This window comes from Sus scrofa, chromosome 12, assembly GCF_000003025.6.
Source record: "Sus scrofa isolate TJ Tabasco breed Duroc chromosome 12, Sscrofa11.1, whole genome shotgun sequence".
Taxonomy (NCBI): Eukaryota; Metazoa; Chordata; class Mammalia; order Artiodactyla; family Suidae; genus Sus; species Sus scrofa.
In genome coordinates, this window is record NC_010454.4 from 12596762 (window position 1) to 12621638 (window position 24877).

Sequence of the window (24877 nt, forward strand, 5' to 3'; positions counted from 1 at the left end):
TGTGTTTTGTCATTGTGTATTAGAAATGTGAGAACTCCAAGAGATGGGAATGCCAAGTACACTGACAATGCCAACCACCGAAGAACAAACACACACAACCAAAAAATGATAACGAACTGGCAGCTTCTCTGAGAGAACAGTAACCATCAGCCTCTTCCCTTTTGATCTAACCCACCTCTGAAGCCACTACTGGCTCCTTACAGGGAGCCCAGTTCAGCTTTCCTGGGGCTCTTACTGATTAGTGTATCTGTCTTTGTTAATACCGATGTTCATGAATGTTTCTTGAGGCCACAATCTGTACCGAGAATATTTCTTTCTTTTTTTAAAAAAAAATCGTTTTAGGGCCACACCCTTGGTATATGGAGGTTCCCAGGCTAGGGGTTGAATCGGAGCTGTAGCCACTGGCCTACACCACAACCACAGCAATGCCAGATCCCAACCACATCTGTGACCTACATCACAGCTCACAGCAACACCAGATCCTTAACCCACTGAGAGAGGCCAGGGATCAAACCTGTGTCCTCATGGATGCTAGTCAGATCCTTTCTGTCGAGCTATGACAGGAACTCCTCAATAATATTTCTAGTATAGGGTACACAGAAACAAGGAAAATGGATAAGATCCTTTTTTCTAGTCTATTTGGAAGACTAGACAAAAAATGAATAATTATGTAACATAAACTGAGAGAAGTGCTATGACGTTCACAAACAAGGAGCTGTGATAAAGCCCTATTTATTTATGTATGTATTTATTTATTTATATTGAAGCATGTTTGATCTACAGTACTGTATTAGTTTCAGGTGTACAGCAGAATGAATCAGTTATATATATATATATATACACACACACATATATATATATATATAATTTTCCATACAGGTTATTAAAAGATACTAAATATCCTTTGTTATACAGTAAACTCTTGTGATTTATCTGTTTTATGTACAAACTAATGTTTGTATCTGTTAATTTCATACTCATAATTTATCCCTCCTTTTCCTCCCTTTCTCCTTTGGCAAAATCATACATTTGTTTTCTATGTTTATGAGTCTGCCATTTTGAATATAGATTCATTTGCGTTGTTTTTTTATACTCCACAGATATGTGATAGAATATCCATCTTTCTCTAACTTACTTCACTTAGTATGATAATTGCTAGGTCCATCCATGTTGCTGCAAATGGCCATATTTCATTCTTTTTTAATGGCTAATATTCCATCGTCTTTATGTACTACATCTTCTTTATCCATTCGTCGATGGACATTTGGGTTGTTTCCATGTCTTGGTTATTGTAAACAATTCTGCTATGAAGTTTTCATCTTTTCCAGATATGCGTCCAGGAATGGGATTGCTGGCATATGGTAGCACTATTTTTAGTTGTTTTTTTTTTGCCTTTTCTAGGGCCGCTCCTGTGGCACATGGAGGTTCCCAGACTAGGGGTCCAGTTGGAGCTGTAGCCACCAGCCTACGCCAGAGCCACAGCAACATGGGATCCATCCGAGTCTGTGACCTACACCACAGCTCATGGCAACGCCGGATCCTTAACCCACTGAGCAAGGCCAGGGATCCAACCCGCAACCTCATGGTTTCTAGTTGGATTTGTTAACCACTGTGCCACGACAGGAACTCCCTATTTTTAGTTTTTTAAGGAGCCTCCATTCTGTTTTCCACAGTGGCTGCACCGATTTACATTCCCACCAGCAGTGCAGAGGGACTCCCTTTTCTTCACACCCTCTCCAGCATTTGTTATTTGTAAACTTTTTTTTTTTTTTTTTTTTTTTTTTTTTTTGTCTTTTTGCCATTTCTTGGGCCGCTCCTGCGGCATATGGAGGTTCCCGGGCTAGAGGTCGAATCGGAGCTGTAGCTGCCAGCCTACGCCAGAGCCACAGCAACGCAGGATCTGAGCCGCGTCTGTGACCTACACCACAGCTCACGGCAACGCCGGAACCTTGACCCACTGAGCAAGGGCAGGGATCGAACCCGCAGCCTCATGGTTCCTAGTCGGATTCGTTAACCACTGCGCCACGACGGGAACTCCTGTAAACTTTTTGATGGTAGCCATTCTGATCAGTGTGAGGTGATACTTCATTGTAGTTCAGATTTGCATTTCTCTAATAATTAGTAATGTTTAGCATTTTTCTTATGTGCCTGCTAGCCATCTGTAAGTCTTTGGAGAAATGCCTATTTAGGTCTTCTGCCCACATTTTATTGGGTTGTTATTTTTGTTATTGAGTTGTATGAGCTGTTTGTATATTACGGAAATTAAGCCCTTTTTAGCTGCATTATTTGCATGATTTTCTCCCAGTTTGCAGGTTGAACTTTTGTTTATGGTTTCCTTTGCCATGCAAAAGCATTTAAAAGTTTGAATAGGTTCCATTTGTTTATTTTTGTTTTTATTTCTGTTGCCTTGGGAGACTGATCTAAGAAAACACTGCTACGGTTTATGTCTGAGAATGTTTTGTCTATGTTCTCTTTTAGTAATTGTATGGTGTTACCATATTACATTTATATTTATGTCTTTAAACCATTTCAAGTTAATTTTTGTATATGTCTTTAAACCATTTCAAGTTAATTTTTGTTGAGTATTATGTTGGCCATGGGTTTATCATAACTGGCTTTTGATTTACATGAAGCTGTCCAGGTTTCCCAACACCATTTGCTGAAGAGCTGTCTTTTCCTCATTTTGTATTTTTATCTCCTTTGTTGAAGATAAATTGACCACAGATATACCAGTTCATTTCTGGGTTCTCTATTCTGTTCCATTCATCTACATGTCTATTTTTGTGAATACTGTAGCTTTGTAGTATTATCTGAAGTCTGGGAGGGTTATGGCTCCAGCTTTGTTCTTCTTCCTCAGGATTGCTCTGGATTGCTTTGGGTCTTTTGCGGTTCCACATAATTTTAGGATTATTTATTCTAGTTCTGTGAAAAATGTCATGGGTAATGTGATAGGGGTTGCATTAAATCTACAGATTGCTTTGGGGAGTATGGCCATTATAACCATATTAATTCTTTTAATTCAAGAGCATGGGATATCTTTTCATTTCTTTGAACCGTCTTTAATATCCTTTGCAAATGTTTTATAGTCCTCAGCATAGAGATCTTCCACCTCCTTGGTAAGGTTTACTCCAAGGTATTTTTTTGACACATTTTTTTAGACTTTTTTTTGGCTGTGCCCGTGGTATGTGGAAGTTCCTGGGCCAGGGATCAAACCCATGCCACAGCCATAATCAGAGCCACAGCAGTGACAACACTGGATCCTTAATCCACTGAACCACCAGGGAACTCCAAAAACAATTTTAAACAGGATTGTTTTACTTTTTCTTTCTGATATTTCAGTATTACGCTAAAGAAATGCAACTGATTTCTGTGTATTAATCTTGTATCTTACTACATTGCTGAATTCATTTATTAGTTCTAATAGTTTTTGTGTGGAGTCATTAGGATTTTCTAAGTAGAGTATCATGTCATCTGCATATAATGACAATTTTACCTCTTCCTTCCAATTTGGATACCTTCTATTTCTTTTTCTTATCTGGTTGCTGTGGCTAGAATTTCAATGCTTAGTTGAATAAAAGTGGTGAGAGTGGGCATCCTTGTCTTGATCCAGAATTTAGCAAGAAGTCTTTCAACTTTTCATTGTTGAGTACTATGTTGGCCATGGGTTTATCATAAATGGCTTTTATTATGTTGAGATATGCTCCCTCTATACCCATTTTGATAAGAGTTTTTATCATAATGGATGTTGAATTTTATCAATGCTTTTTCTCTATTTATTGAGAGCATCATGTGGTTTCTGTCTTTTCTTTTTGTTGAGTGGTGTATTGTATTGATTGACCTGTGTATGCTGAACCATCCTTGTGACCGTGGAATGAATCCAACTTAGTCGTGGTGTATGATCTTTTTTATGTATGTTAGATTTGGTTTGCTAATACTTTGCTGAGGATTTTTACATCTATAATCATCAAAGATTTTGGCCTCTAATTTTCTTTTCTTGGTAGTGTCTTTGTCTGGTTTTTGTATCAGGGTGATGACAGTTTCATAGAATGACCTTGGGAGTGTTCCTTCCTCTTCCCTCTTTTGGAAGAGTTTGAGAAGGTTTAAGTTCTTTTTTGTATGTTTGTTAGAATTCCCCAGTGAAGTCATCCAGGCCTGGACTTTTGTATGCAGGGAGTTTTTTAAATTACAGATTCTATTCCACTTCTAGCATTCAGTCTGTTCAAGTTATGCTTCTTTTTGATTCAATTTTGGCAGGCCTGTTTTTTTCATTTTTTTTTTTTTGTATTTCTGCAGTATTGTTTGTTATTTCTCCTCTTTTATTTCTTATTTTGTTTATTTGAGTCCTCCATTTTCTTCTTGGTGATCCTGGCTAGAGGTTTATTGATTTTTGTTTATCCTCTCAAAAAAATGGTTTTACTGACCTTTCTATTTTTTTTTAATCTCTATTTATTTCTTCTCTGATCTTTATTATTTTCTTCCTTCTGCTGACCTTGGAGTTTTTGTTGTTGTTGTTCTTTTTCTAATCATTTTAGATAGTAGCTTAGATTGTTTATTTGAGATATTTCTTGTTTCTTGAGGAAGGCCTGTATTGCTAAAAAGAAGCCCTTTTAGATACAGTGATTAGGGAAGGCCTGATTGAGAAGTTAACAATTAAGGTAAGAGTTAAAGAATCAGAAGAAACTGATCATACAAACAACAAGAGCAAAAGCCTTCCAGTTCCAGTGAACAACATGGGCCAAAGTTCAGAGGCTAGAAAAAGTACAGTATATTTTATCAACTAAAAAGAAGCTGGTGTGACTCAAGCATAGGTAGCAAAGAGGGAAGAGTGGGAGAAAATGTTGGGAAGGTAACAAAAGGGCCTGATAATGTAAGGTTTTGTTGGTCGTGCAAAGAAGTTTGGATTTTATTCTAATTACAAGCCATTGAAAGATTTTAAGAAAGAGGGTTTTCTCATTCAAAATAGATTTTGAAAATGATCATTATGGTGGCTGAGAAGAACAAGAAGGAAAGCAAGATCATCAGGAGACTATGGGGAGGTCTGGGTAAAGGATGGTGGTGGCCTGGACTAGGGCAGTGGTTGGAAGTCAAGGGAATGAATGCAGTAGAGATCTACTTTGGAGGACGGCTGAATCCACGGTATTTTCTGATGGATTAGAAGAAAGGTAAACCATTCAAGAATGACCTCCAAGCTATGGCTTGAGCACTGAGTGTGCAATAAAGCTATTCAAAGACACAGAGAAGATGGAGGGTGGAGGCTTCAGTTCTGGACGTGTGACATTTAAGACGTCTGTGAGCTAGAAAAGAAGATGCCAAGAGGCAGCTGGACATCTGCGTCCAAGTCTCAGATGAGAGATGAGAGCTTTGAGGTTATATATATTTGTTATTTAAGGCCACTGAAATATAGATAGTCACTTAACAAAGGAAGAGAAAAAAAGGGGTGAGCAGACTGCAATATTTAGTATAAGATGGAGGAACTGATAGAAAAATAAGAAACTAAGATACAGAAGTGGGAGAAGCAAGGGGAAAACAAGGACCCACCGGGAAGATACAGACATAATTCAGAGTAAAGGGGATGTATATAGAGATGCAAACCTAACTATATAGTTAAAGCAGTAGAAGATTAGCTGGCCACTACCTAATAAAAAGGGGAATTAGGACCTAAAAATGGGATTCCAGAGTGAAAAACAATGATAATTACATTGAGAGAAATCCAACTTCCTCCAAGTAACTCAGCAAACTTATAAATCTACAAGAATATGTTAGGGCTAGGCAAAATGTACTTCCTGATAAATCCTATATAAAAGCGCATTATTCCATGTTTTCTTCTAAGGATAAGGGAGGAAAAAAAGAAAATGAAACATTACAGGCTATGGAGCAGACCACAGATTGTAGAAAAAGAAGAATTATTTAAAGTATTGCTCCTCTAACTGACATCAATTTTGCTAAATTAAAATCACACATGTTCAGAATTTCTTCAAACTATGGTTTGGATATTAATTTGAAGTTTAAAATAAAAATTCTATTTGAAGAGGGTGAAAAAAACTGGTGCAGAACGCTCAGATCTGTATAAGTAAATGGTACCAAATCTTCCATGTAAATGGGAGAACTATTTTTTTTATGCTGAAAAAACTGGCACATTTCTAATGCAAAAGCAGGTGCACATTATCTTAAGACATTTTTCTAATAGGTTAAACGTACAACTTATCCTGAATTATTATTAGAAAAATTTTTTAAAATCACTTTTTACATTAAAGCAGACATAGATCTATGTTGCAATTATCCTAAACTACTTAGCTAGTTATTGAGCTATTTGGCTCAAGATAACTTTTATCATTCATCAGTTTACTGAGCAAAGGCAAGGCTGAACTCTGCCTTCAGAAATGATTTTTTTCAGATCAATAAATGGATGAGGGGAAATATCTGAATGCAAAGTAAGTCACTGTGTTACAATTACATTGTTTTCCTTTTCTAAAAAAATGTGGCTTGAGTTACCCGATTACACTTCACTCCCCTGCAACGCACTTGAGCATATTAACACTGCAAGGAGAATATGTAATAAAAGAGATGATGCATCTTCAATCCTTCATGTCAAATTTTAACAGATACCAATCAACCAAACACCTCGCTAATAGTCAAGAGACTGCTGTCTTAATTAGCTGGTGATATTTTTGACTAAGAATCTCAGATGATGAAACTGTTTTTTCCTTGTATTGAACCAGCTTGGCCCAGACTAGCCTGTCCCGCAGTGACATGTATATTGAATACAAATCAGACAGCACAGCTTTAAATCTGTGTTGCAGCTCTCATTTCCAATTCGAGAACTGTACTATAATCATAAGCTTCTGGTGGATGAAAGGAAATCAGCTCTCTGAATATTAGCTAATGCCACATTTGCAAGTCCTGAAGAGATCTGTGCTGTTAAAAAAAAAATAGATCATTTCGCGTGAACCTATATATATGAATTGCTTTGTACTGCTCAACTGATAGAAGCAATGCCTGTGCTGGGATTAAACCCTTTTCATCATAAAACCTCATCTGGTTCGGAGTCCAAGTCCATCAAACCTTTTTCCTTTAAAGTCCCGCCTTTGATTCTACATCAATTTATTCAAACCGCAGCTGGGTGGCTGAAAACGAAAGGACAGCATCATTTAAACCAACCATGTTCCCAACTTGAAAGAAGGGCTATAATTAAAAAAATGGGCATAAAAGAATGGAAATGGGATAATATTTTTTAATGGTAGTTCAAAGGCCGACAGATGTCAGAGCCTTTGAAGATGTCAGTTCACTGAGCAAGAAGTTGCCATAAAAGAGCTTGCCTGAGAGGTGAAGCAGCTTTTTAATGGCTGAAAAAACCCTTGCAGACACATCCTTGTGTTTTTAATTTGTCAGAGTTTCTGCAGTATTTTCTGATTAATGACACATGATTATAACTGCATAGCAGACATATTTTTATCCTCGCTTAAATGAATAGTTTATTCCACATTCCTTTAGAACTAGATAAGAATAGGGACACTTTCCTAGGAAGTCCCGAACCGTTCTGATTGCTTCGCATATTTATGCTAATTTTGTGGGACTGGCCAAATTCAGAGTTACTATATGTTGCCAGCTTTTGTTCTTTAATAGTCTATTGCTCGTAACATTATGATTCACATGTGGTAGTTAGAATTCGATTCACTGCAGTTTCTTTCTTTTCATGTACGTGGAACAATATGTGCTTGAATAATTAATTTGGGCACCAAGTCATGTCAAACCAAATTAATGTTTAAAAACATTCCTGAGCTCAATCTAAACAACCATGGGCTGCCATAGGGTTTCAGAAGAGAAAGAGTCGCTTGGGGGGGAAACACTGCAGCCATAACTACAGTATGACATTAATGCCCACTCACAAAGAAAGAGCTCTAATACCGTGTGTAAAATGCTGGGGAATACTTTGCTAGGATTTGGGGGAGGGACTCAGAGTGTCCCCGAACTCCTTGCCCTTCTAAATAGTTCTGACATGTCAATTTGATTTGTTCTGTGAAATTACCTTCACAATATTCATGAATGTTACCCACAAGTCACTAGTGAGTAGTAACAAAAAGAAGCTTTCCCACCAACGGGTATGCCTGTAATTTATATCATGCATGATGAGGTGCAGGGGAGAGAGAGTTCACTGGCTTTGAAGTCAGACAGATCAGGGTACAAATCCTAGCCCTCACGCATCAGCACTGCACAGCTTGGGTCTGCCTTCCTTTCTGTAAAAACTGAGATAATACCTACTTCCAGAAAGCACGTGAAAGTGTCTGGCAGAACCCTGTGCTCATTTCTCTTTCTCGAAATAAACGAGACACAAGATAAAATAAAACTAGGTCATTTCCAGTGGAAAAGGCTTCTATTTCTATGGAAATATTTCTACAGAGCTATGTTTCTATTGCTCATAAGCACTGCCCTCTTTCTTGTGCTGTCGTCGTACACGGCCATGACTGGCCAAGCCCTTAAGCATACACCTGTTTGCTTCTGAAAGCTAACCTTTAGCCCAGCCCTGCAAGGACAACCGTGGAAGCAGCTCAGAAGACGAGGTACAGGGAAGGTTTGGGGTGTAGGAGATGAAATGAAATTCTTTTTTTTTTTTTTTTTTTGGTCCTTTTAGGGTTGCACCTGTGGCATATGGAAGTTCCCAGGCTAGGGGATGAATTGGAGCTGTGGCTGATGCCTTTGCCACAGCCACAGCAACAGCAACAGCAACGCCAGATCCAAGCTCCGTCTACAGCACAGCCCGTGGCAATGCTGGATCCTTACCCCCCTGAGCGAGGCCAGGGATCAAACCCGCGTCCTCGTGGATACTAGTCAGATTCTCAACCCACGGAGCCACAACAGGAACTCCAAGGGAACGACATCCTTAAGCAGAGCAGACCACAGACCTGGGAAGTGGAGGGGGAGCACACAGCACCTCCACCCAGGAGCAGATCTGTCCCAGCACAAGGAAGAGGGCAGTGCTTATGAGCAATAGAAACACAGCTCTGTAGAAATATTTCCATAGAAATAGAAGCCTTTTCCACTGGAAATGACCTAGTTTTATTTTATCTTGTGTCTCGTTTATTTCGAGAGAGAGAAATGAACACAGGGTTCTGCCAGACACTTTCACGTGCTTTCTGGAAGTAGGTATTATCTCAGTTTTAGGCCTGCAGAGGCGGTCTAAAGCCGCCGACCTGCCACCTCTCACCTGTCCCCCGTCTGTCTGTGAGGACAAGCACATTGGGGGTTATTTTCCTCAGGGAGCAGCTGCTCCCTCTTTTGCGTCCCTAGGTGACTATCTGGGGCATCAACAAGCCTAGGCATAACGTGAAAGCAAGGGAAAACCGTCGTGGGCATCTCCCTACCTCCTTGTCTGCACTGCCTCCACCTCCTCCTGCCCCTCCCCGCACTTCCACAGGCCCAAGTCTGCCGACTACCACCCCCACATGGCACCCCACGAGGAAGCTGTCTTCCTGCAACATTCCTCTTCCGTCTCCTTTTCCACTCTTTTCATCCCCTGAAGCTGCCACTTGTTCAGGCAGACTGCAGTTTGATGAGAGCCTCTTCATTAGAAGCCATTTCTCAATACGGCAGGATGACAGTTACTTCCTCCCTCCTCAGGGTGTCAGATCATCCCTTCCCCGAAGCGGCTCTGGTTCGTTTGGGCCTGCTGCGCTGCCTTCTGCCGGGGACCCAGGGTGGGGCACGGGGCAGGTAACCAGACACCAGCAATGGTCTCACTTGCAGTGTTTTGCGTACTTGCTAAACGTGCTGGCAAGACTGTGAACTCTTCCAGCGAGGCTGTGCCTTAGTGGTTCCCGTGTCCACCCTCCTCTCGGCACAGCGACTGGTGCGTGAAGGTGTTCCACAGATGAGGAACGCGCAGAGAGACGAACGAAGGGATCCTCGGAGATGTATTTCCATCTTAAAGGAAATCATTTGTTCTTCTTACCATATGTCTTTACTCATAAGTGTTCATGAAGGACCCATATTCAAGAATTCATCTTACTGTATGTTGTTTATCCATTTTTGAATATTTAAAGGGAGGCGTGCGTTACACAGTCAAGGCAAATGCATGAAATAAAGAAGACGGCAAACGAGAGAGAGGTCAGCCCGCCCAGACAAATCCTCCTTAGAGCTCCTTTAAGCAATGCACTGACAGACCCCAGGCACGGTGGTAGACTCCTCTGCAGTGGGAGATTTTTAGAGCTGAGAGTCCGGGCGTTTCAGGGGAGCTTCCAAGCAGCTTGTGATCTCCTTATCTTCCATCAGCTGATGCTAGGTATGTCCTCCCTCTGATCTCAGATCCTCAAACTCTTGGCTCTTGAATAGGCCAAGACAAAACCCATTCCTTTCTGCTTCTTTGGATGCGCCTGGCAGTTGGGCCCTGCTTCTCTAAGGTGAGCTGGGAAACTTTCCTCTGTGCCCGGCCCGGCGAGGCTCTCCGTGGACCTCGCTGCTCCCAGGAGTGGCAGCAGGACTGGACACGCTGCGCGGGGCTGCAGGGGATCCTCCCCACATCGATGCGGAAGCCTGGTTAGTGTTGGTGCAAATCACACTGGGCCTGACTCTGACACCACCTGCTGGAGCTGCATCACTCATCTGCGTCTCCCACCTTCCACCTCTGGACACCCGACCTCAAAGTCTGTGTCCAGCTGCAGGATTAGGTGACATGGAGTTGGGTCTTCACAAATGGCTGCTCATTTGGTACAATCACCTGTTTATGTTGTATGGCTACAGTTCAAAAATGACGTCAGTAAACTAACATTTTATAGGGTTATTTGAAAATTTTTGCCCACTCGAATTCTCACAATAAACCACAAGTTAGGTATTGTTGTTGTTGCTGTTGCTGTTGTTTTTTTTTTTTTTTTTTTTTTTCCTGGCTACTGATCTAACCTGCACCACTGCAGTGGCCCAAACCACTGACAGCAGGTCCTTGACCACTACGCCACCAGGGAACTCATCTCTCTCTCGTTTTTTTAACACACCTTCTCAGTGTTCTTGTTCAGCGCTACTTCCTCCATCCTCTCTTAGGCGATGAGTGTGGTCCGCCCTCATTCTATTCCCCCTCCTCAGGGGATCTCATCCTCACAGCTCGGCAGCTGATGCCATCTGTCCTGGTGCCTCCCAAACCTTTATTTCCAAAGCAGAGCTCTCCTTTGAACTTGGTCTTGTATCTCCATTTGCCTAAGTGACAGCAACACCTAAATGTCCTGTGCCACATCACATTGCAGCTCTGGCCCTCACTCTCGCTCACTGCCACATCAACTTTGCCCACTGCCAATGCCTTAGCCAAGTCCCTCATCACCGCTCACTCCAATGACTCCTAACTAATCACCCAGCCGCCAGCTCACTGCCTTACAATTCTTACTCCTCGGCTTAAAATTCTTCAGTGGCTTCTGATTGTTGACAGTTATGATTTCTCAACTGTTTTGCTGGACGCCCCTATCATAAAAAATTGAAGCATGCAACCCAGCATATATGTGTAAATCTGTAACACTACCATGCTAAAACATTTGTTATGTACATTACAAAAATTTGCACAAAATCGATGAAATACAAATACACATAAATGAAAGCTCTTTTTCTTCATATATCCTTATGGACCTTACATTGCTCTGAATAATTTCCTGAAAGGGTAATAACTGTTACTGGTAGGACACTGAAGTAAAGAAATGGAAGACATAGAGACGGCAGCAGAGATGGACAGTATAAACCCCAAACTGGAGACCAGTGTTCACAGAAATCTAGTCCAGACTTCTCAACTAGAAGTACAAGTATTTTCTCGGTACTGATCGTGCTATTCCTCCTGCTTAGAATGCTCTTCCTCAACTAGTTTCCTATTCGTTTAAAAAACTCAATGCACAAGTTCCCACTGTGGCTCAGTGGAAACAAATCCGACTAGGATCCATGACAATTCAGATTCGATCCCTGGCCTTGCTCCGTGGGTTAAAGGATCCGGTATTGCCGTGAGCTGTGGTGTAGGCTGCAGACACGGTTCGGGTTCCACAGTGCCCTGGCTATGGTGTAGCTCCAATTCAACCTCTAGCCTGGGAACTTCCATGTGTCACAGGCATGGCCCTTAAAAAAGCAAAAACCAAAACCAAAAACCAAAAAAAGCCCTCAATGCACATGATGCCTCCTTTAATATAACGTTTTCTGATCACCTTCCCGGACCTTATGCCCCCACACTCTCTGACTCTGTCTCTTCTTTACTGGGCTCTGAGCATCTTCGTTACACTTTGCAGTACACATGCCTGTCGTTCTGGAAGGCCTACGGCTGGGCCCACTAGAGGAGGCCACAGGATGTACCTGTCCCTTTCCGTACGGTATTGTTATTAACTCCTTATATGTGTGGTAGGCAAGGCAGGCACGGAGGTAAATTTCAGACAGTAGAAAGGAGCCAGGAGGGTATTAATCTCCCTCCACCCCCCAAAATGGTGAGTTTAGTATCCTAAAGGGCCTGATTAAATCTTCAAACCAATCAGGCAGTATTGTCAGCAACAAGATGCCTCCACAGGGACTTGCGGGCAGACTGTCCTTCTGTGCATTACTGTGTCTGCTACTCTATGGAGCCTTTAATGTGTCCTAAGATATACCTTTTACCTATGTGAAAGGAAGGCATTCCTTGCTCCTACATATTGGAATGTATCATATTACCCTCCTATCACGACAGATGCATAATGCCTGTTTCCCCATAGACAGTATGCTGGAGGGTAGGGGTCATTTTTTTTCTTTTCTTTTCCATTTTTGGCAGGGATTCTTTTTTTTTTTTTTAATTCCCCCAATACATTACATTTTTTTTCTATTGTACAGCATGGTGACCCAGTTACACATACTTGTATACATTCTTTTTTCTCACATTATCATGCTCCATCATAAATGACTAGACATAGTTCCCAGTGCTACACAGCAGGATCTCATTGCTAATCTGTCCCAAAGACAACAGCCTGCATATATTAACCCCAAGCTCTCAAACCACCCCACTCCCTCCCTCTCCCCCTCCCACTTGAGAACAGTATGGAGGTACCTTAGAAAACTATACATAGAACTACTGTATGACCCAGCAATCCCACTCTTGGGCATATATCCAGACAAAACTCTCCTTAAAAAAGACACATGCACCCGCATGTTCATTGCAGCACTATTCACAAGAGCCAAGACATGGAAACAACCCAAATGTCCATTGACAGATGATTGGATTGGGAAGATGTGGTATATATATGCAATGGAATACTACTCAGCCATAAAAAAGAACTAAATAATGCCATTTGCAGCAACATGGATGGAACTAGAGACTCTCATACTGAGTGAAGTAAGTCAGAAAGAGAAAGACAAATACCATATCTTATCACTTATATCTGGAATCTAATATATGGCACAAATGAACCTTTCCACAGAAAAGAAAATCATGGACACGGAGAATAGACTTGTGGATCGTTCTTTTTAATACACCAAGGTTGATTATAGCGACGGACACATGGTAGGAACTCAGTGGATGACACTTGCTGAATGAATGAATATTGCCGATGTGGAAAATGATGATCAGAGATATGAAGTTGGTTACTCAGGTTTATAAAACCAGTAAGTGATAGAGACTGGTCATGAACCAGCATCCTTGTCTCCATTTGATCAGAAATTGATTATTGCATCTAGGTCCATGCTTTAATTAATTACTACCTATAAGCCAATGATGTCCAAGTTCATATTTCTGGAATCTCAACCTGCATTTCCAACTCCCTGTCTGATGCACCTCCATCTGGATGTTTAAGAAGTTGCTCAAGCTTAGCTTGGCAGGAACAGGAATCCCTCCTAATTATTCCCATTTTTGACACCATCATTTAACTAGCTGCTCAAACCAAAACTCTAAAAAATTTTTCTTACCCTCACGCCCTACATCTTACTCATCAGCAAGTCCTAATGACTCAAATAGAGATGTTATACAGACATCCAGGACTCCACAATAGCCACAGTGGCCTTTTAAAAACAGTAATCAGATCAAGTCATCTTAATGCCTAGAAGCCTCTGTCTTCCAATCACATGTAAAATCAACTCCAAACTCCTCAAAGGCCCTGCCCTTCCCTGAACCTGCTACGCTCCCACCACACAGGCCTCCCTTCCCCCGTCTTGACACACCAGGTTGACTCTCCTCCAGGGTCTCCACACCAGCTGTGCCCTCAGTCTGGCTGGCTCCTTATCCATCAGATCATGGCTTAGATGGCTTTTCCTTGGAGAGGCCCCTCTGATGGCTGGCTAACACAGTCACCCGGTCATGGCATCAGCGCTCTCCACTTTAATTCTCTGCCTAACAGTGATTGCTGTGTGATGCTCTCCCTGTTGGCTGGATTTTTTTGTGTTATCGTCTGTCTTCCCCCCTTCAAGTGTAAGTTCCTTCAGCGCAGAGTACTGATCTATCTTGTTCTTTCCCGTACCCTAGAAAGGCGCTCCCTTAGCCCTACAGACCATTCTGTACACAACTCTGGACAATGTTCATGTGAGAGGCGGCTCCTAAAGGTGTCACCCTCACCCCAGGGCCTGGCACAGGACTGTGCTCAAAAATCTTTATAGAACACATGAATCAAGTTGAAGAAAGGAAATTCCATATATCTAAGTCTACCTAATTTTTAAGGTAGGAAAACTTATGTGGAAATAAATTGGATTTCTGCTGTATCCAAACATCACAATTATAAAAATGTTCAAGTCACACAGAGTTCCATTTTGTCAGTATTGATACAGAACAATGACATTTCAAAGAGCAATTGGAAAGGTTACCAACATTATGATTTTTATGAGATTTACTCCACTATTCTTATTTCTGAGTTGAATTATTTTTTCAAAGAAACACCACCTTTATGACAATAGCTTGTGATGTCTGCTGCATGTCACTAGAAATGCATCCAGAAGCAAAAGTACAAGAGTACATTTCCATGTTTCAAAGAGCCTGACTCAGCACCTGCACAGTCCCAACTGCCTTTAATAGGGGGCAGGGACACACTGTACCTCTTGAACTCATGGCTTTTGTCTAACGACAGCTTTGGCAGTAATTTTTGAATAATTGAAGAACAAACAGTTTTCAGCCTTCACACCCTACTTCTCTTGTTGCACATGTCAACATCACTTTATCTGGAGCTGTTATAAAATTTGCCCAACAAGTGAGGATAACATTTACATTACCAAAAATTAGCTTTTCAGGAAACATTTGGTGAACATGTGCATTTTGTACATTAAATGATATCTTTGCAAATAACAAATAAATAAGGTCCCACTTGACCCTAGAGATCTGGAGTTCGTTTCATTAATAAATACTGATTTAAGGAGTAAACTTAAGGTGAATGAATCACCAGTTTAATTTTAACCTTTTTGAAGACCCTGCAACTTTCAAGTCCTTAGTGGAAAATTCCCTTGTTTCTCGATGCTAGGCCTGGCTGGACCGTTGGTTCCATGTTCACTGAAAGCTCCTCTGTACCACAGAGCAATCACATCAGTGGGACACACACACACACACACACACACACACACACACACACCCCAAGACTAATGCTGCATTGCAGATGATCCCACTAACAAGGAAAGAGACCCCCAATCCAGGCCACATACTTCGCAAACTTCATTTTCTGAGGATACCAGTAACTCACCCTCAAATACTACTACTTCCAGGCCTTGACTTCATTCTTGAGCAAAACAAATCCAAACAAACCAGAAAAATAATGTACATTTTCAAACCCTGAAGTCTAATTCAATATTGTTTCTTTCTGATTTTTTTGTGACCATTCCCCAACCCTCTCAGTATACAAATACCCCAAAGTACTTAAGAGATCTAGTAAGACGACTGACGAGTGAAGAAAAATAATTCTCTGTGAATTTTAATATTTGCTTCAACAGAAAAATGTCACCCCAAGTTCCACATCAATACACCGATTTCAATGCTTTAGGTCTCAATGAGGCCACTTTTTATCATCTAAAAGTTTTCTTCTAACGACAATATTGTCCAGATGTGTTCTGTACACAAATATTAAAGTAGTGTAAAATAGACTATTATTTTCATGTACTGCCTTGCTCTCCTCCTCAAACAGGAGTTTAAGGTCTCCCTAACATCAATTTCTGTCATTTTTTTGTCATGGAAAATGCTCAGGTGTTAAATATCTTTCGTATCATGCAACGAGGCATGATTCCAATTAGCCCTGAATGGAAGACAAAATGACAGTTTAATGAGCTTCAATTTGCCAGCTCTTTGAACATTTGATGATATCATCATTTTGCCAATCATTTCTTGCACTCTGTCTTCAACCACTCTGTCACAAAAAATTACCTCAAATGTAAAAATGAAGACATCAGGGATGTCTCTGAGAGAAGTGACTGAGTCAGAAACCCCAAAATGACTTTCCCAAGACCTCATGGAAGAAGAGTTATTCATCCAATATTTCCGCCCAGATAACCTCTGCCAAAATCCTTAGTAATCTCATTCAGGCAGAGGTGAGGAAGAGAAGGAAGGGCAATGTGCTAAAAATAGCTGAAGCCATTTTTCCTTATGTCAATGGAATGGCTTTCTGTATGTGGAATAGCAATTTATCTCAGGAGTATTTTATGTTAAAAAAATCCTCTGAAAGCTTTGCATTTTGACCAAAATTATTCTATAATTATGTCTAAACTGCATCAATATAAATTGTTTTTGAGGATTCTAAAAGAAACGCATTTTCTAATTGTTCGCTGTATCTCTATCAAGAAAGTCTCCAGGTATGAACTTACTAAACCACTTCCACCTCATTTCTGAAAGGTTGGACTAGCTGTTGCCATGCAGTAGGATCCTTATATGGATTCCTTTAGGGGGAAAATGTGCTAACATGAAGTATTTGAGATTTAAAAACTCACTCCACAAAAGAAATGGATCACAAGTAATATTCCAAATTAGTATATGAATATAACAGACATTCATCTATAACAAACCATTCAAAACAAACCATATTTCGCCAATACTAAACGCAAATTCCTAAGCAATTTTTTTTTTTTTTTAATAAAGATGGGTAGGTCCCACTGACGGAAAAGCTTACTGGATTCTTCCTCTGGCCATATCTTCTTATTTCAGTAATAATGAGAAAACCAAAAGTGAACCCATTTCAAAAGCATGTTCATTTTTCCATAGTACAAATTCTAAAATTTGTGGGAAGGAATTCTATTATTCCAAATAAAATGTTAAGAAATGCATATCTCTTCAGAGTTTAATTTGTCTCAGAATAGAGATAGAGCCATGGCTTGTGGCTTTGGAGAACGATTGAAACTACTGGCTAAAACTTGATTTGATCTACACGGCCTGAGTTATGGGTATCAGTATTTTAAATGTAACAATGTATTAACAATCCAAAATTGAAAATATAGTGGAATTTATACAGAATAAATGAAATTCAGAGACAATGAATTCATACATATGCAGGCATATGGGGCAGGGGACTGAGCCACAAGTCTCAGCTATACTGTGTCTCAGTTATGTCACCTTGGGCAATTGACTTACACTTTCGGAATCTTATCTCATCGATAAAATGGAAATACATATAGTCATCCTCTGACCCAGGTAAGAAGGTCAAAACAGTTTCCAAAATGAAATTTAATCCTTACTGGGGTTTTGCACAGGTTGAATGAGATAATGCAATGGAAAGGGCCTCTCAGAGAGCTTGGCACGCAGGGAGCATATAATAAATAGTTGTTGCTGCTGCAGTTAAAATACACACAAGCATAAAAATTCAGTGTTGTTCCAGGAGGTACTGCCTACTAAAACTGGAACTCAAGAAGCATGATTCAATTATGACTTTGCAGCAACATTAAGTACAGCAAAGCACTGAAAGAAATAAATATTGAGATGAAAATCTCAGCCTAGGAACAAAGAGTACCAGTGTCTCTCTCCCATACGAGGCAGAGATGCACATACAACCCTTTTCCTTTTTTGCTATGTCCAAATCTCTCCAAAAATCTAAAATCTTTCTTGGAAGAGGCTGTAAGACAAAGAAAGAACGCTGAATTTAGATTAAGAAGCCCTGGTTTGCTGGTTCTGTAACCTTGGGCAACATAATGTCCTTGAACCAGAGCTTCTTTACCTGTAAAGTGAAAATAATTGGGTGCGGTCATCTCTTTGGATTACTTCATCTGACGACATGATTGCCAGATACTTAGACACCTGATATGACTAAAAGCTTCGTGCCTACTGGAACACACTGTATACACAGACTTGTGTTCCCCCGCAATCTCCCAATTTCACCACTGCAGAGTGATCACATTATGCTCCCTATTTTAAATATCCCCACCATTTAATTATTACTTCTTCAAGAACAAATTACCTATTTCTTTAAAAATCTATTAAGTATAATGAGAATAAAGGACAGATTTTTAAGGCAACCATTTTCACCTGACATGAAGTTGTTACTGCAAAGGGAATACTTTATCTGTTTTTATTTGGAAGGTTTGTCTTGAAAAGGAATATTCTTTATCTAAAAGTGGACTGCATGCCATAGAATGTGGTTTCCATGGTAACTGCCACATTTTAAAAATATGCATAGGGCTAAAGACACACTGTATAATACTTCTACAAATGGATCATTCTTAGAGAAATCAATTTCCTTGTCTTAGCCTGTTTTTGTTTTTTAAACTTAATGCAATTTTCTCCACAATGAGGACCAAGTTGAATTATTTACATAGATTAATTATAGGTATATATGCTACTTTTATGCTTTTAAGATGAAAATAATTACAGAATTTTAGAATTATAATGGAAAAAGAAAGCTGGTGACTTCCAAAAATGTAGACTTTACTTGAAATGGCATCTTTCTATATTTTCTCCTAATTAAGTACCTAAGAAGTGGCATTATTATACAGTGTAATACATAATACATAACAATATATTGTTATGATAGATAATATACAACAATCTATTGATTAGTTCATACATAATACTATTAGACACGTCACCATTGGATACTAATAAATGAGGTCTTTGCATCAATGCATCTGTGTCAAAAATATAAGAAGGACCCTGTCCTAAGTGGAAAATTCTGAATAACCTATATTTTTGGCATCAGAAAAATCATATTCCCCCACAGGCTTTTAAAAATGGCTTAGTTGGGAAAAACTCTATTTATATTTTAAACATACACAGAAAGTGCTTGGGCTATCTTAAATACAGCACTCAGATAATACTATAACACTTCATCTAAAGAAAACAAATAGAAAATTTTAATGTGCAGTCTTATTTTCTTTTTGCAAAATAAAGTGAATTGCTAAAAACACTTTCCCACTAACTCTTCTAATGTCTGACATTAAAAATTATGTACACTGCAGCAAAACTCACTTAATACTTAAAGCACCCTTAACTCCACTCCTCTTTAATACAAATAACTCAGTGTACCAGGGGATAAGTATCAAAGTGTGGTATGTACACAGCTGGAACACCAGGCAACCACTCTGATGTGACTGTGTGTGTCTCTACGGAGAAGAGGGGAACAAAAAAGCAGGGTTACACGAACAGCAACAGCCTCATTACATTGGGGGGAGGGATACAGTTTACATAATTTGGTTTATCCAAGCGATCAGTCCAGTCTGACCCAAAGAAATCAAAATATTCGCAGCCTCAAAACAAAGCAAATGATATTAGTGAATAAATACTGACGATGAAATACTATTTTGGTTATGGATGTAGGATGTGAACCATTTTAGTACAGGTACAAATATCCCATGCTCCTGGACCAAATTACCATTCAATTTTACTATTTCTTATAGTTTTCCATAGCATAAATCCAGAGGACAAGATAATCAGCTATAAGAAAAAGAGTCACACACTTGGAAATTAACATTAGGGCAATAACTTTTAAATAATTTCCAATCTCTGCCAAGTTCCTGATTTTTATACCCTAAAGATGGTTTATAAGGGTTTCTGCAACAGTCATATAGTGATAGTACTAGAAATTGTCAGGTTTGTGACTTCAAATACGCTTTCTATTGATTCATAATATCTACAAAATTGAGTCTCTCAAAGCAGCTATGTTTTTTTGATGTTGAGAATAATAGCATTATCAATAAATTAAAATGAAAATAGGGCACATTAAAACCTGTTAATTACTTTTTATGGAAGAATTTAATCTAAGGTTTTGCCATTGGACTTTATTTTCAAATGTTTTGGCAACAGAGAAAATATCAACAGTTTCGGTAGTTAGAGCCTTTTATAATAAATCCCATCTCATGAATTTCTCTCAGAATTGAGAGATGGAAAAAAAAAAAAAGAACTGGTATGATTCCATTTGTTAGATAATTAGAACTAAGCAATCCATCATGTTTCACTCTTCATTGTGGCTTCTAGGCAATCTCAGAGCTAAAACTTGTACTTAACCAGAGCATTTCTTTAAAGTATGTATTTTCTCCTTGCTGTACAGTGGGAAAATAAAAAAAAAAATAAAGTATGTATTTTCTGATATGGTTAATATCATTTATTGCTTAATTATTATTTTAGTTATATTTTACCTGTATAAATATGTGTTCATTATAAAATGTTGCCTCAGATCCTTTTGAAAGTACTTAAAATATAACATTAAAATCAAATTTAATCAATAGAAAAAGTGCTGGCACCCAAAGCCCAAAGACCATGTATAAGTTCAACAACAGTGTTCAGATCATACATATTGTTAAATTCACCCTTCGAGTAATCTTTGAAGAATAATTGCCAGTGCTTAATCCACTGCACACATGTTCATACCCAGTTTATAAAAGGACATTTTATTTTATCTTGTGCCCAGATTCCAAAATTCATGGAAAATAAAATAGTATTATTGAGATATGATTTTTTAAACTGTCCTACATAAATACCTTTTTTTTTGAAAAAAATATTTTACTTAGAAGAGAGCAAGGAGTTCCAAAAATCCCACACTCAAGAATCAGCAACAGATGCAGTCTCTTACTGTGAATCAATATGGCAAAATCCAAATCATCTGTCCATTTATTATGCAAAGCTGTTCATATTACAATCAGGAGTCTGTCTCAGTTTAGGGAATCCAGAAAGGTATCAAGACGCCAGTGTTAGGCAAGGCCCATTTTACTATATACAAATTCTAAGTTAAATATATTTTCAGATATCTCTGATAACCTCCTCCAAGAACGCTATATCTGACCTGCATTATACCTAAGTGGTTCCTGGTGGCTGCTGTGGTTACCCCAACTCTTCAGTTGGTCTGTATCTCAAAGCGCCACACAGACGGCCATCCCCAAATGGTGACACCACTTCTGGAGCACATCACGAAGGTTCTCTGTAACAGCCCCTACAGTACTCATGCACACCCTTCCCTCCGGCAATAAACATTAAAGATCAAGCAAACGCTAAGTGGTTCAGGGTCCAAAAGAACAATCCAGGGATCAAGGAATCTATGTTCTGTTTTTCTTCTAATTCAAAGGGATAAACTTCAGAAATTCTTTCATTACACTGCAATTCAAAAGCCAAACAAGAACTGCATGGAGAAGTACCATAGTAGAAGCAGCTTTCCTACGAGGATCATAACAAAACTATATATTTTCTTCACATTAAAAAAACATGGTGGACTCAATCAAATCATTCTCTGAAATAACTTCAATAGGAAGGATCTGGTAAATGAAAAATATCTGAATTTCTCTATGTCCTGAAATCTACTGATCCGGATGGCTTTTCTTTAACATTACAACCTCGGGTGCATACCAGACTGAACATCTTATATGAGGGTGGTAAAAATGAATATGCACTGTAGCAACTGTCAGTGTCACAACGTAAAATATCCCACCACTGAAAATCAAGCAATTATGACAAAAATATAATATATGCATAGAATAATTAGCAAAATGCACCAAATAAAAAAAGGGAAATGGTTAATTGTCCTTAGTTGTATTACTGTATCCTATCGCTTCTCTGTAAAAGAGAAATTACTTAATAATAACAAACCTATAATAATTATATAGCATATGCACCAAAAGGGAGTTCCTAGTTGATATGATTCACCTGAAGGTAGGTGGCTATACTTTATAATAATAATTTTCTTATTGGTATACAACATGTTGCATAGTCAACAGAAGCCAAAAGTAGATATTTAGTATATTGCCTGAATTCAAGAACCTGACAGAAGAAAAGCAGCAAACAAAGCCATAGTATCCAAAATAGGTATTTCACTGTCCCCTTTTGATTAAGTACTCCAACTAGTCCTTTTACAAAATGGCCTCCATCGCTAAATGGGAGCAGCCAGACATGAACTGAAAATCAAATGTCTCCCTGGAACTAAAACTGAAAATTACACAATGCAATATTGAAGTCACTTGCGTATATTAGGCATCAAACCACAAAACAGTAATTTTTAAAAAGACTATTCTATTTAAAAAAAAATATGCCACTTTGTTTTTTTGAAATTTGTAAATGGAATTCAGAACCTGAAAGGTATTATAAATTAGATTATTCAGACTACAATCATGAAAAGACATATCTGGAAAGCTTAGGACTTACCTGAGGAAACTGTGAATTAATAGCCCCAATAAATAGCCAAAAATAAATACAAATTATTAGCATTTTGGTATATACAAGATTTTCAAAAGTGTAACTTATAGACAAAATTTTTTTAAAATATGTGCTCTAAAAACAACTTAGGATAGCTTATACAGAAAATCATTTTCATTTTGATCAAGAATGCATTTAGCCCAAGTTTCCATTGCTTACTAGCAATCCCGTGACAGCAATTCCAATTGTTCCAAGAAAGACAGAAAATCTGAGAAATACAATCGTATGCCACAGCATTTGAAGAAGTCATATGGTCCCCCAATCTTAATACTTCAATTAGAAGAAAGTCAATTAACAACCTTATTATACTCTCCCTGTGGCTTAATTATATGTAATCATTCTAAAATTTCCCTTTTGTTACATTGGATGAACCGCACCCTATATATGGCAGCTACGACATATGCAAAACCACAAGGATTTCCTCTAAATTTGGCCTCCATTTGTGTTGGCTTTCCACAACACCAACAAAATAGTTAGAAGGTGTATAAATGAATGTATTTTACTGTATCGATTATTCAATTCTACCACGCAAACAAACCCTACACTGACTCAGAACCCAAATACCTTCTCAAAGAAGACAATGGTAAGGCTTAACATCACCTTTGAAGGAGAATATAAGTTTGAAAATATTCTTAACAGATTGTGTGATTAATAATCAAAAGAGCAGCATACATTTTTATAAAGGCTCTAATGATGAGGTTGTGGCAAAAATAATGAAACATGCTGATTTAACAGGAACCACCTGACTATTCTGGTACCATGGCTACTACAATGACTACCTCTTTAGTTAACAACCCCCCCAAGAACAAATTAAAATAATTTTTCTATAAATGTATATTACTGACAAATACCCTGCCCCAAGTATATTTATTGCCTTCATCATTATCCAAAAGTAAAAGACAACTCAAGGTCAAATGAAAAATAACCAATCACTCCTATTTCTTTGCCTTACCGCCTCCCGCCCTCCATTCAAGACATTAACATCTTATTTAATCAGCAGTATTTTTACGCTTAGATAATTATAAAGTTGTTCAAACACATGTGGTAACAAATAGAAGGTTTATTTCGTTGTTTAAAAATGACATTATTTGGGGAGGAAGGATGACTAGGAAGTGTCTGTAAGGTATGGATAATATGGTTAGAGTTCAATGGGAAAGAGGTATTTAGACCTAGTATATTATATGGCTTTATTAGAAAGGAAAATTATCTTTTTATTGTTATCAATTGCTCTTCAATTTTTCTTTAATAAAATTTCACAGCAACCTCCTCTAGAGGATACACTAAAGGCCTTTGATTATACCCTAAAGAATGTATTGTACCACAAAGAAACACACCCAATAAGATTTTTTTTTCATCTGAAATTTATAAAGATAATTTTCCATGCTGACAGTGCACATTTCATCCATAAGTTTGAAGAGTCAAATGCTACCACAGCTGGGGGTTATTCTGCCAAATGGCTTCCAACAGGGACTACAGAGATGGAGGCTAGGAGGCATGTGTATGTGCATGTAGGAAAAAGCGACAGACCTGATGGGAAATAGCCCTTCTCTGGAGTCATTTTTATCAATTATCATCTGAGTAATCTAATCAAATACAGTCTAATGAAAAAAAGCAACACTAGGAAGGAAAAGCAAATATTAAAACAGCTGCTTGATCACCTACAGAGATTAAAACAAAAAGCGAGGAGTGAAGCTGATATATTTCCTAGGGATTTGCTAAGGCTGAGGGGAGGGGTGCGGGGCAGATACCTTAAAAAATCCATCATGAAAGGAACTGAGACAAGATTATAAAAAAGGGGCCAAGTTATAGCGCGCCATGGGATTTTTAATCTGGCTACCTGTGGTTTCTGTAGTTAAAACCTTATTCATCCCCAGAAAGGGGTGGGGGTGGGTGGGAGAAAACAAAAAAAAAAAATATCACATCTATATGTCAGTTTTGCAAATGATCAAACAGCGTGCATCAACAAGAATAATAAGAAAACATGAAACGCTGATGACTTTTAAAAAATAGATGCCCGTTTTATCAAATATTATTGATAATTACCTGTGAATCTCGTTTCTTGAACTCTTGGATTTGATTTTCGTGCTCCATATTGGCAGCGCGAAGCTGTTTCTCCAGGTTTCCAATTTCCCGTTCATGGTCTCGGACTAGGCTATCCTTCTCTGCGTTATGCTGCTGTAATAGGTGCGTCTTCTCCTGTTCATGCTCCAGCTTCAGCTCTACTATCTGATTGGACAATGAGGAGGACAGTTCATCAACAGAACATCCTTGTCGTCATGACAACTCATGGACAGCTTAATTTTTCTCTAATTTATCCAAGTTGAAAATTTTATTTTTGCG

The 24877-nt window shown here is 38.8% G+C and overlaps 1 protein-coding gene across 9 annotated transcripts in view; it reads right to left on the reverse strand.

The window, feature by feature from the left end:
• The window catches only part of CEP112 (centrosomal protein 112), a 475548-nt gene that overhangs the window by 256479 nt on the left and 194192 nt on the right, over nucleotides 1-24877 (reverse strand). For all 9 annotated transcript variants that reach the window (XR_002337057.1, XM_021066730.1, XM_021066727.1 and 6 more), the window contains one exon: nucleotides 24581-24763. Coding sequence is in view for 8 of the 9 variants with exons in the window: in XM_021066730.1 (XP_020922389.1) it covers nucleotides 24581-24763 (183 nt within the window). In the remaining variant the exon portion in view is untranslated. The remainder of the gene's footprint in view (nucleotides 1-24580; nucleotides 24764-24877) is intronic.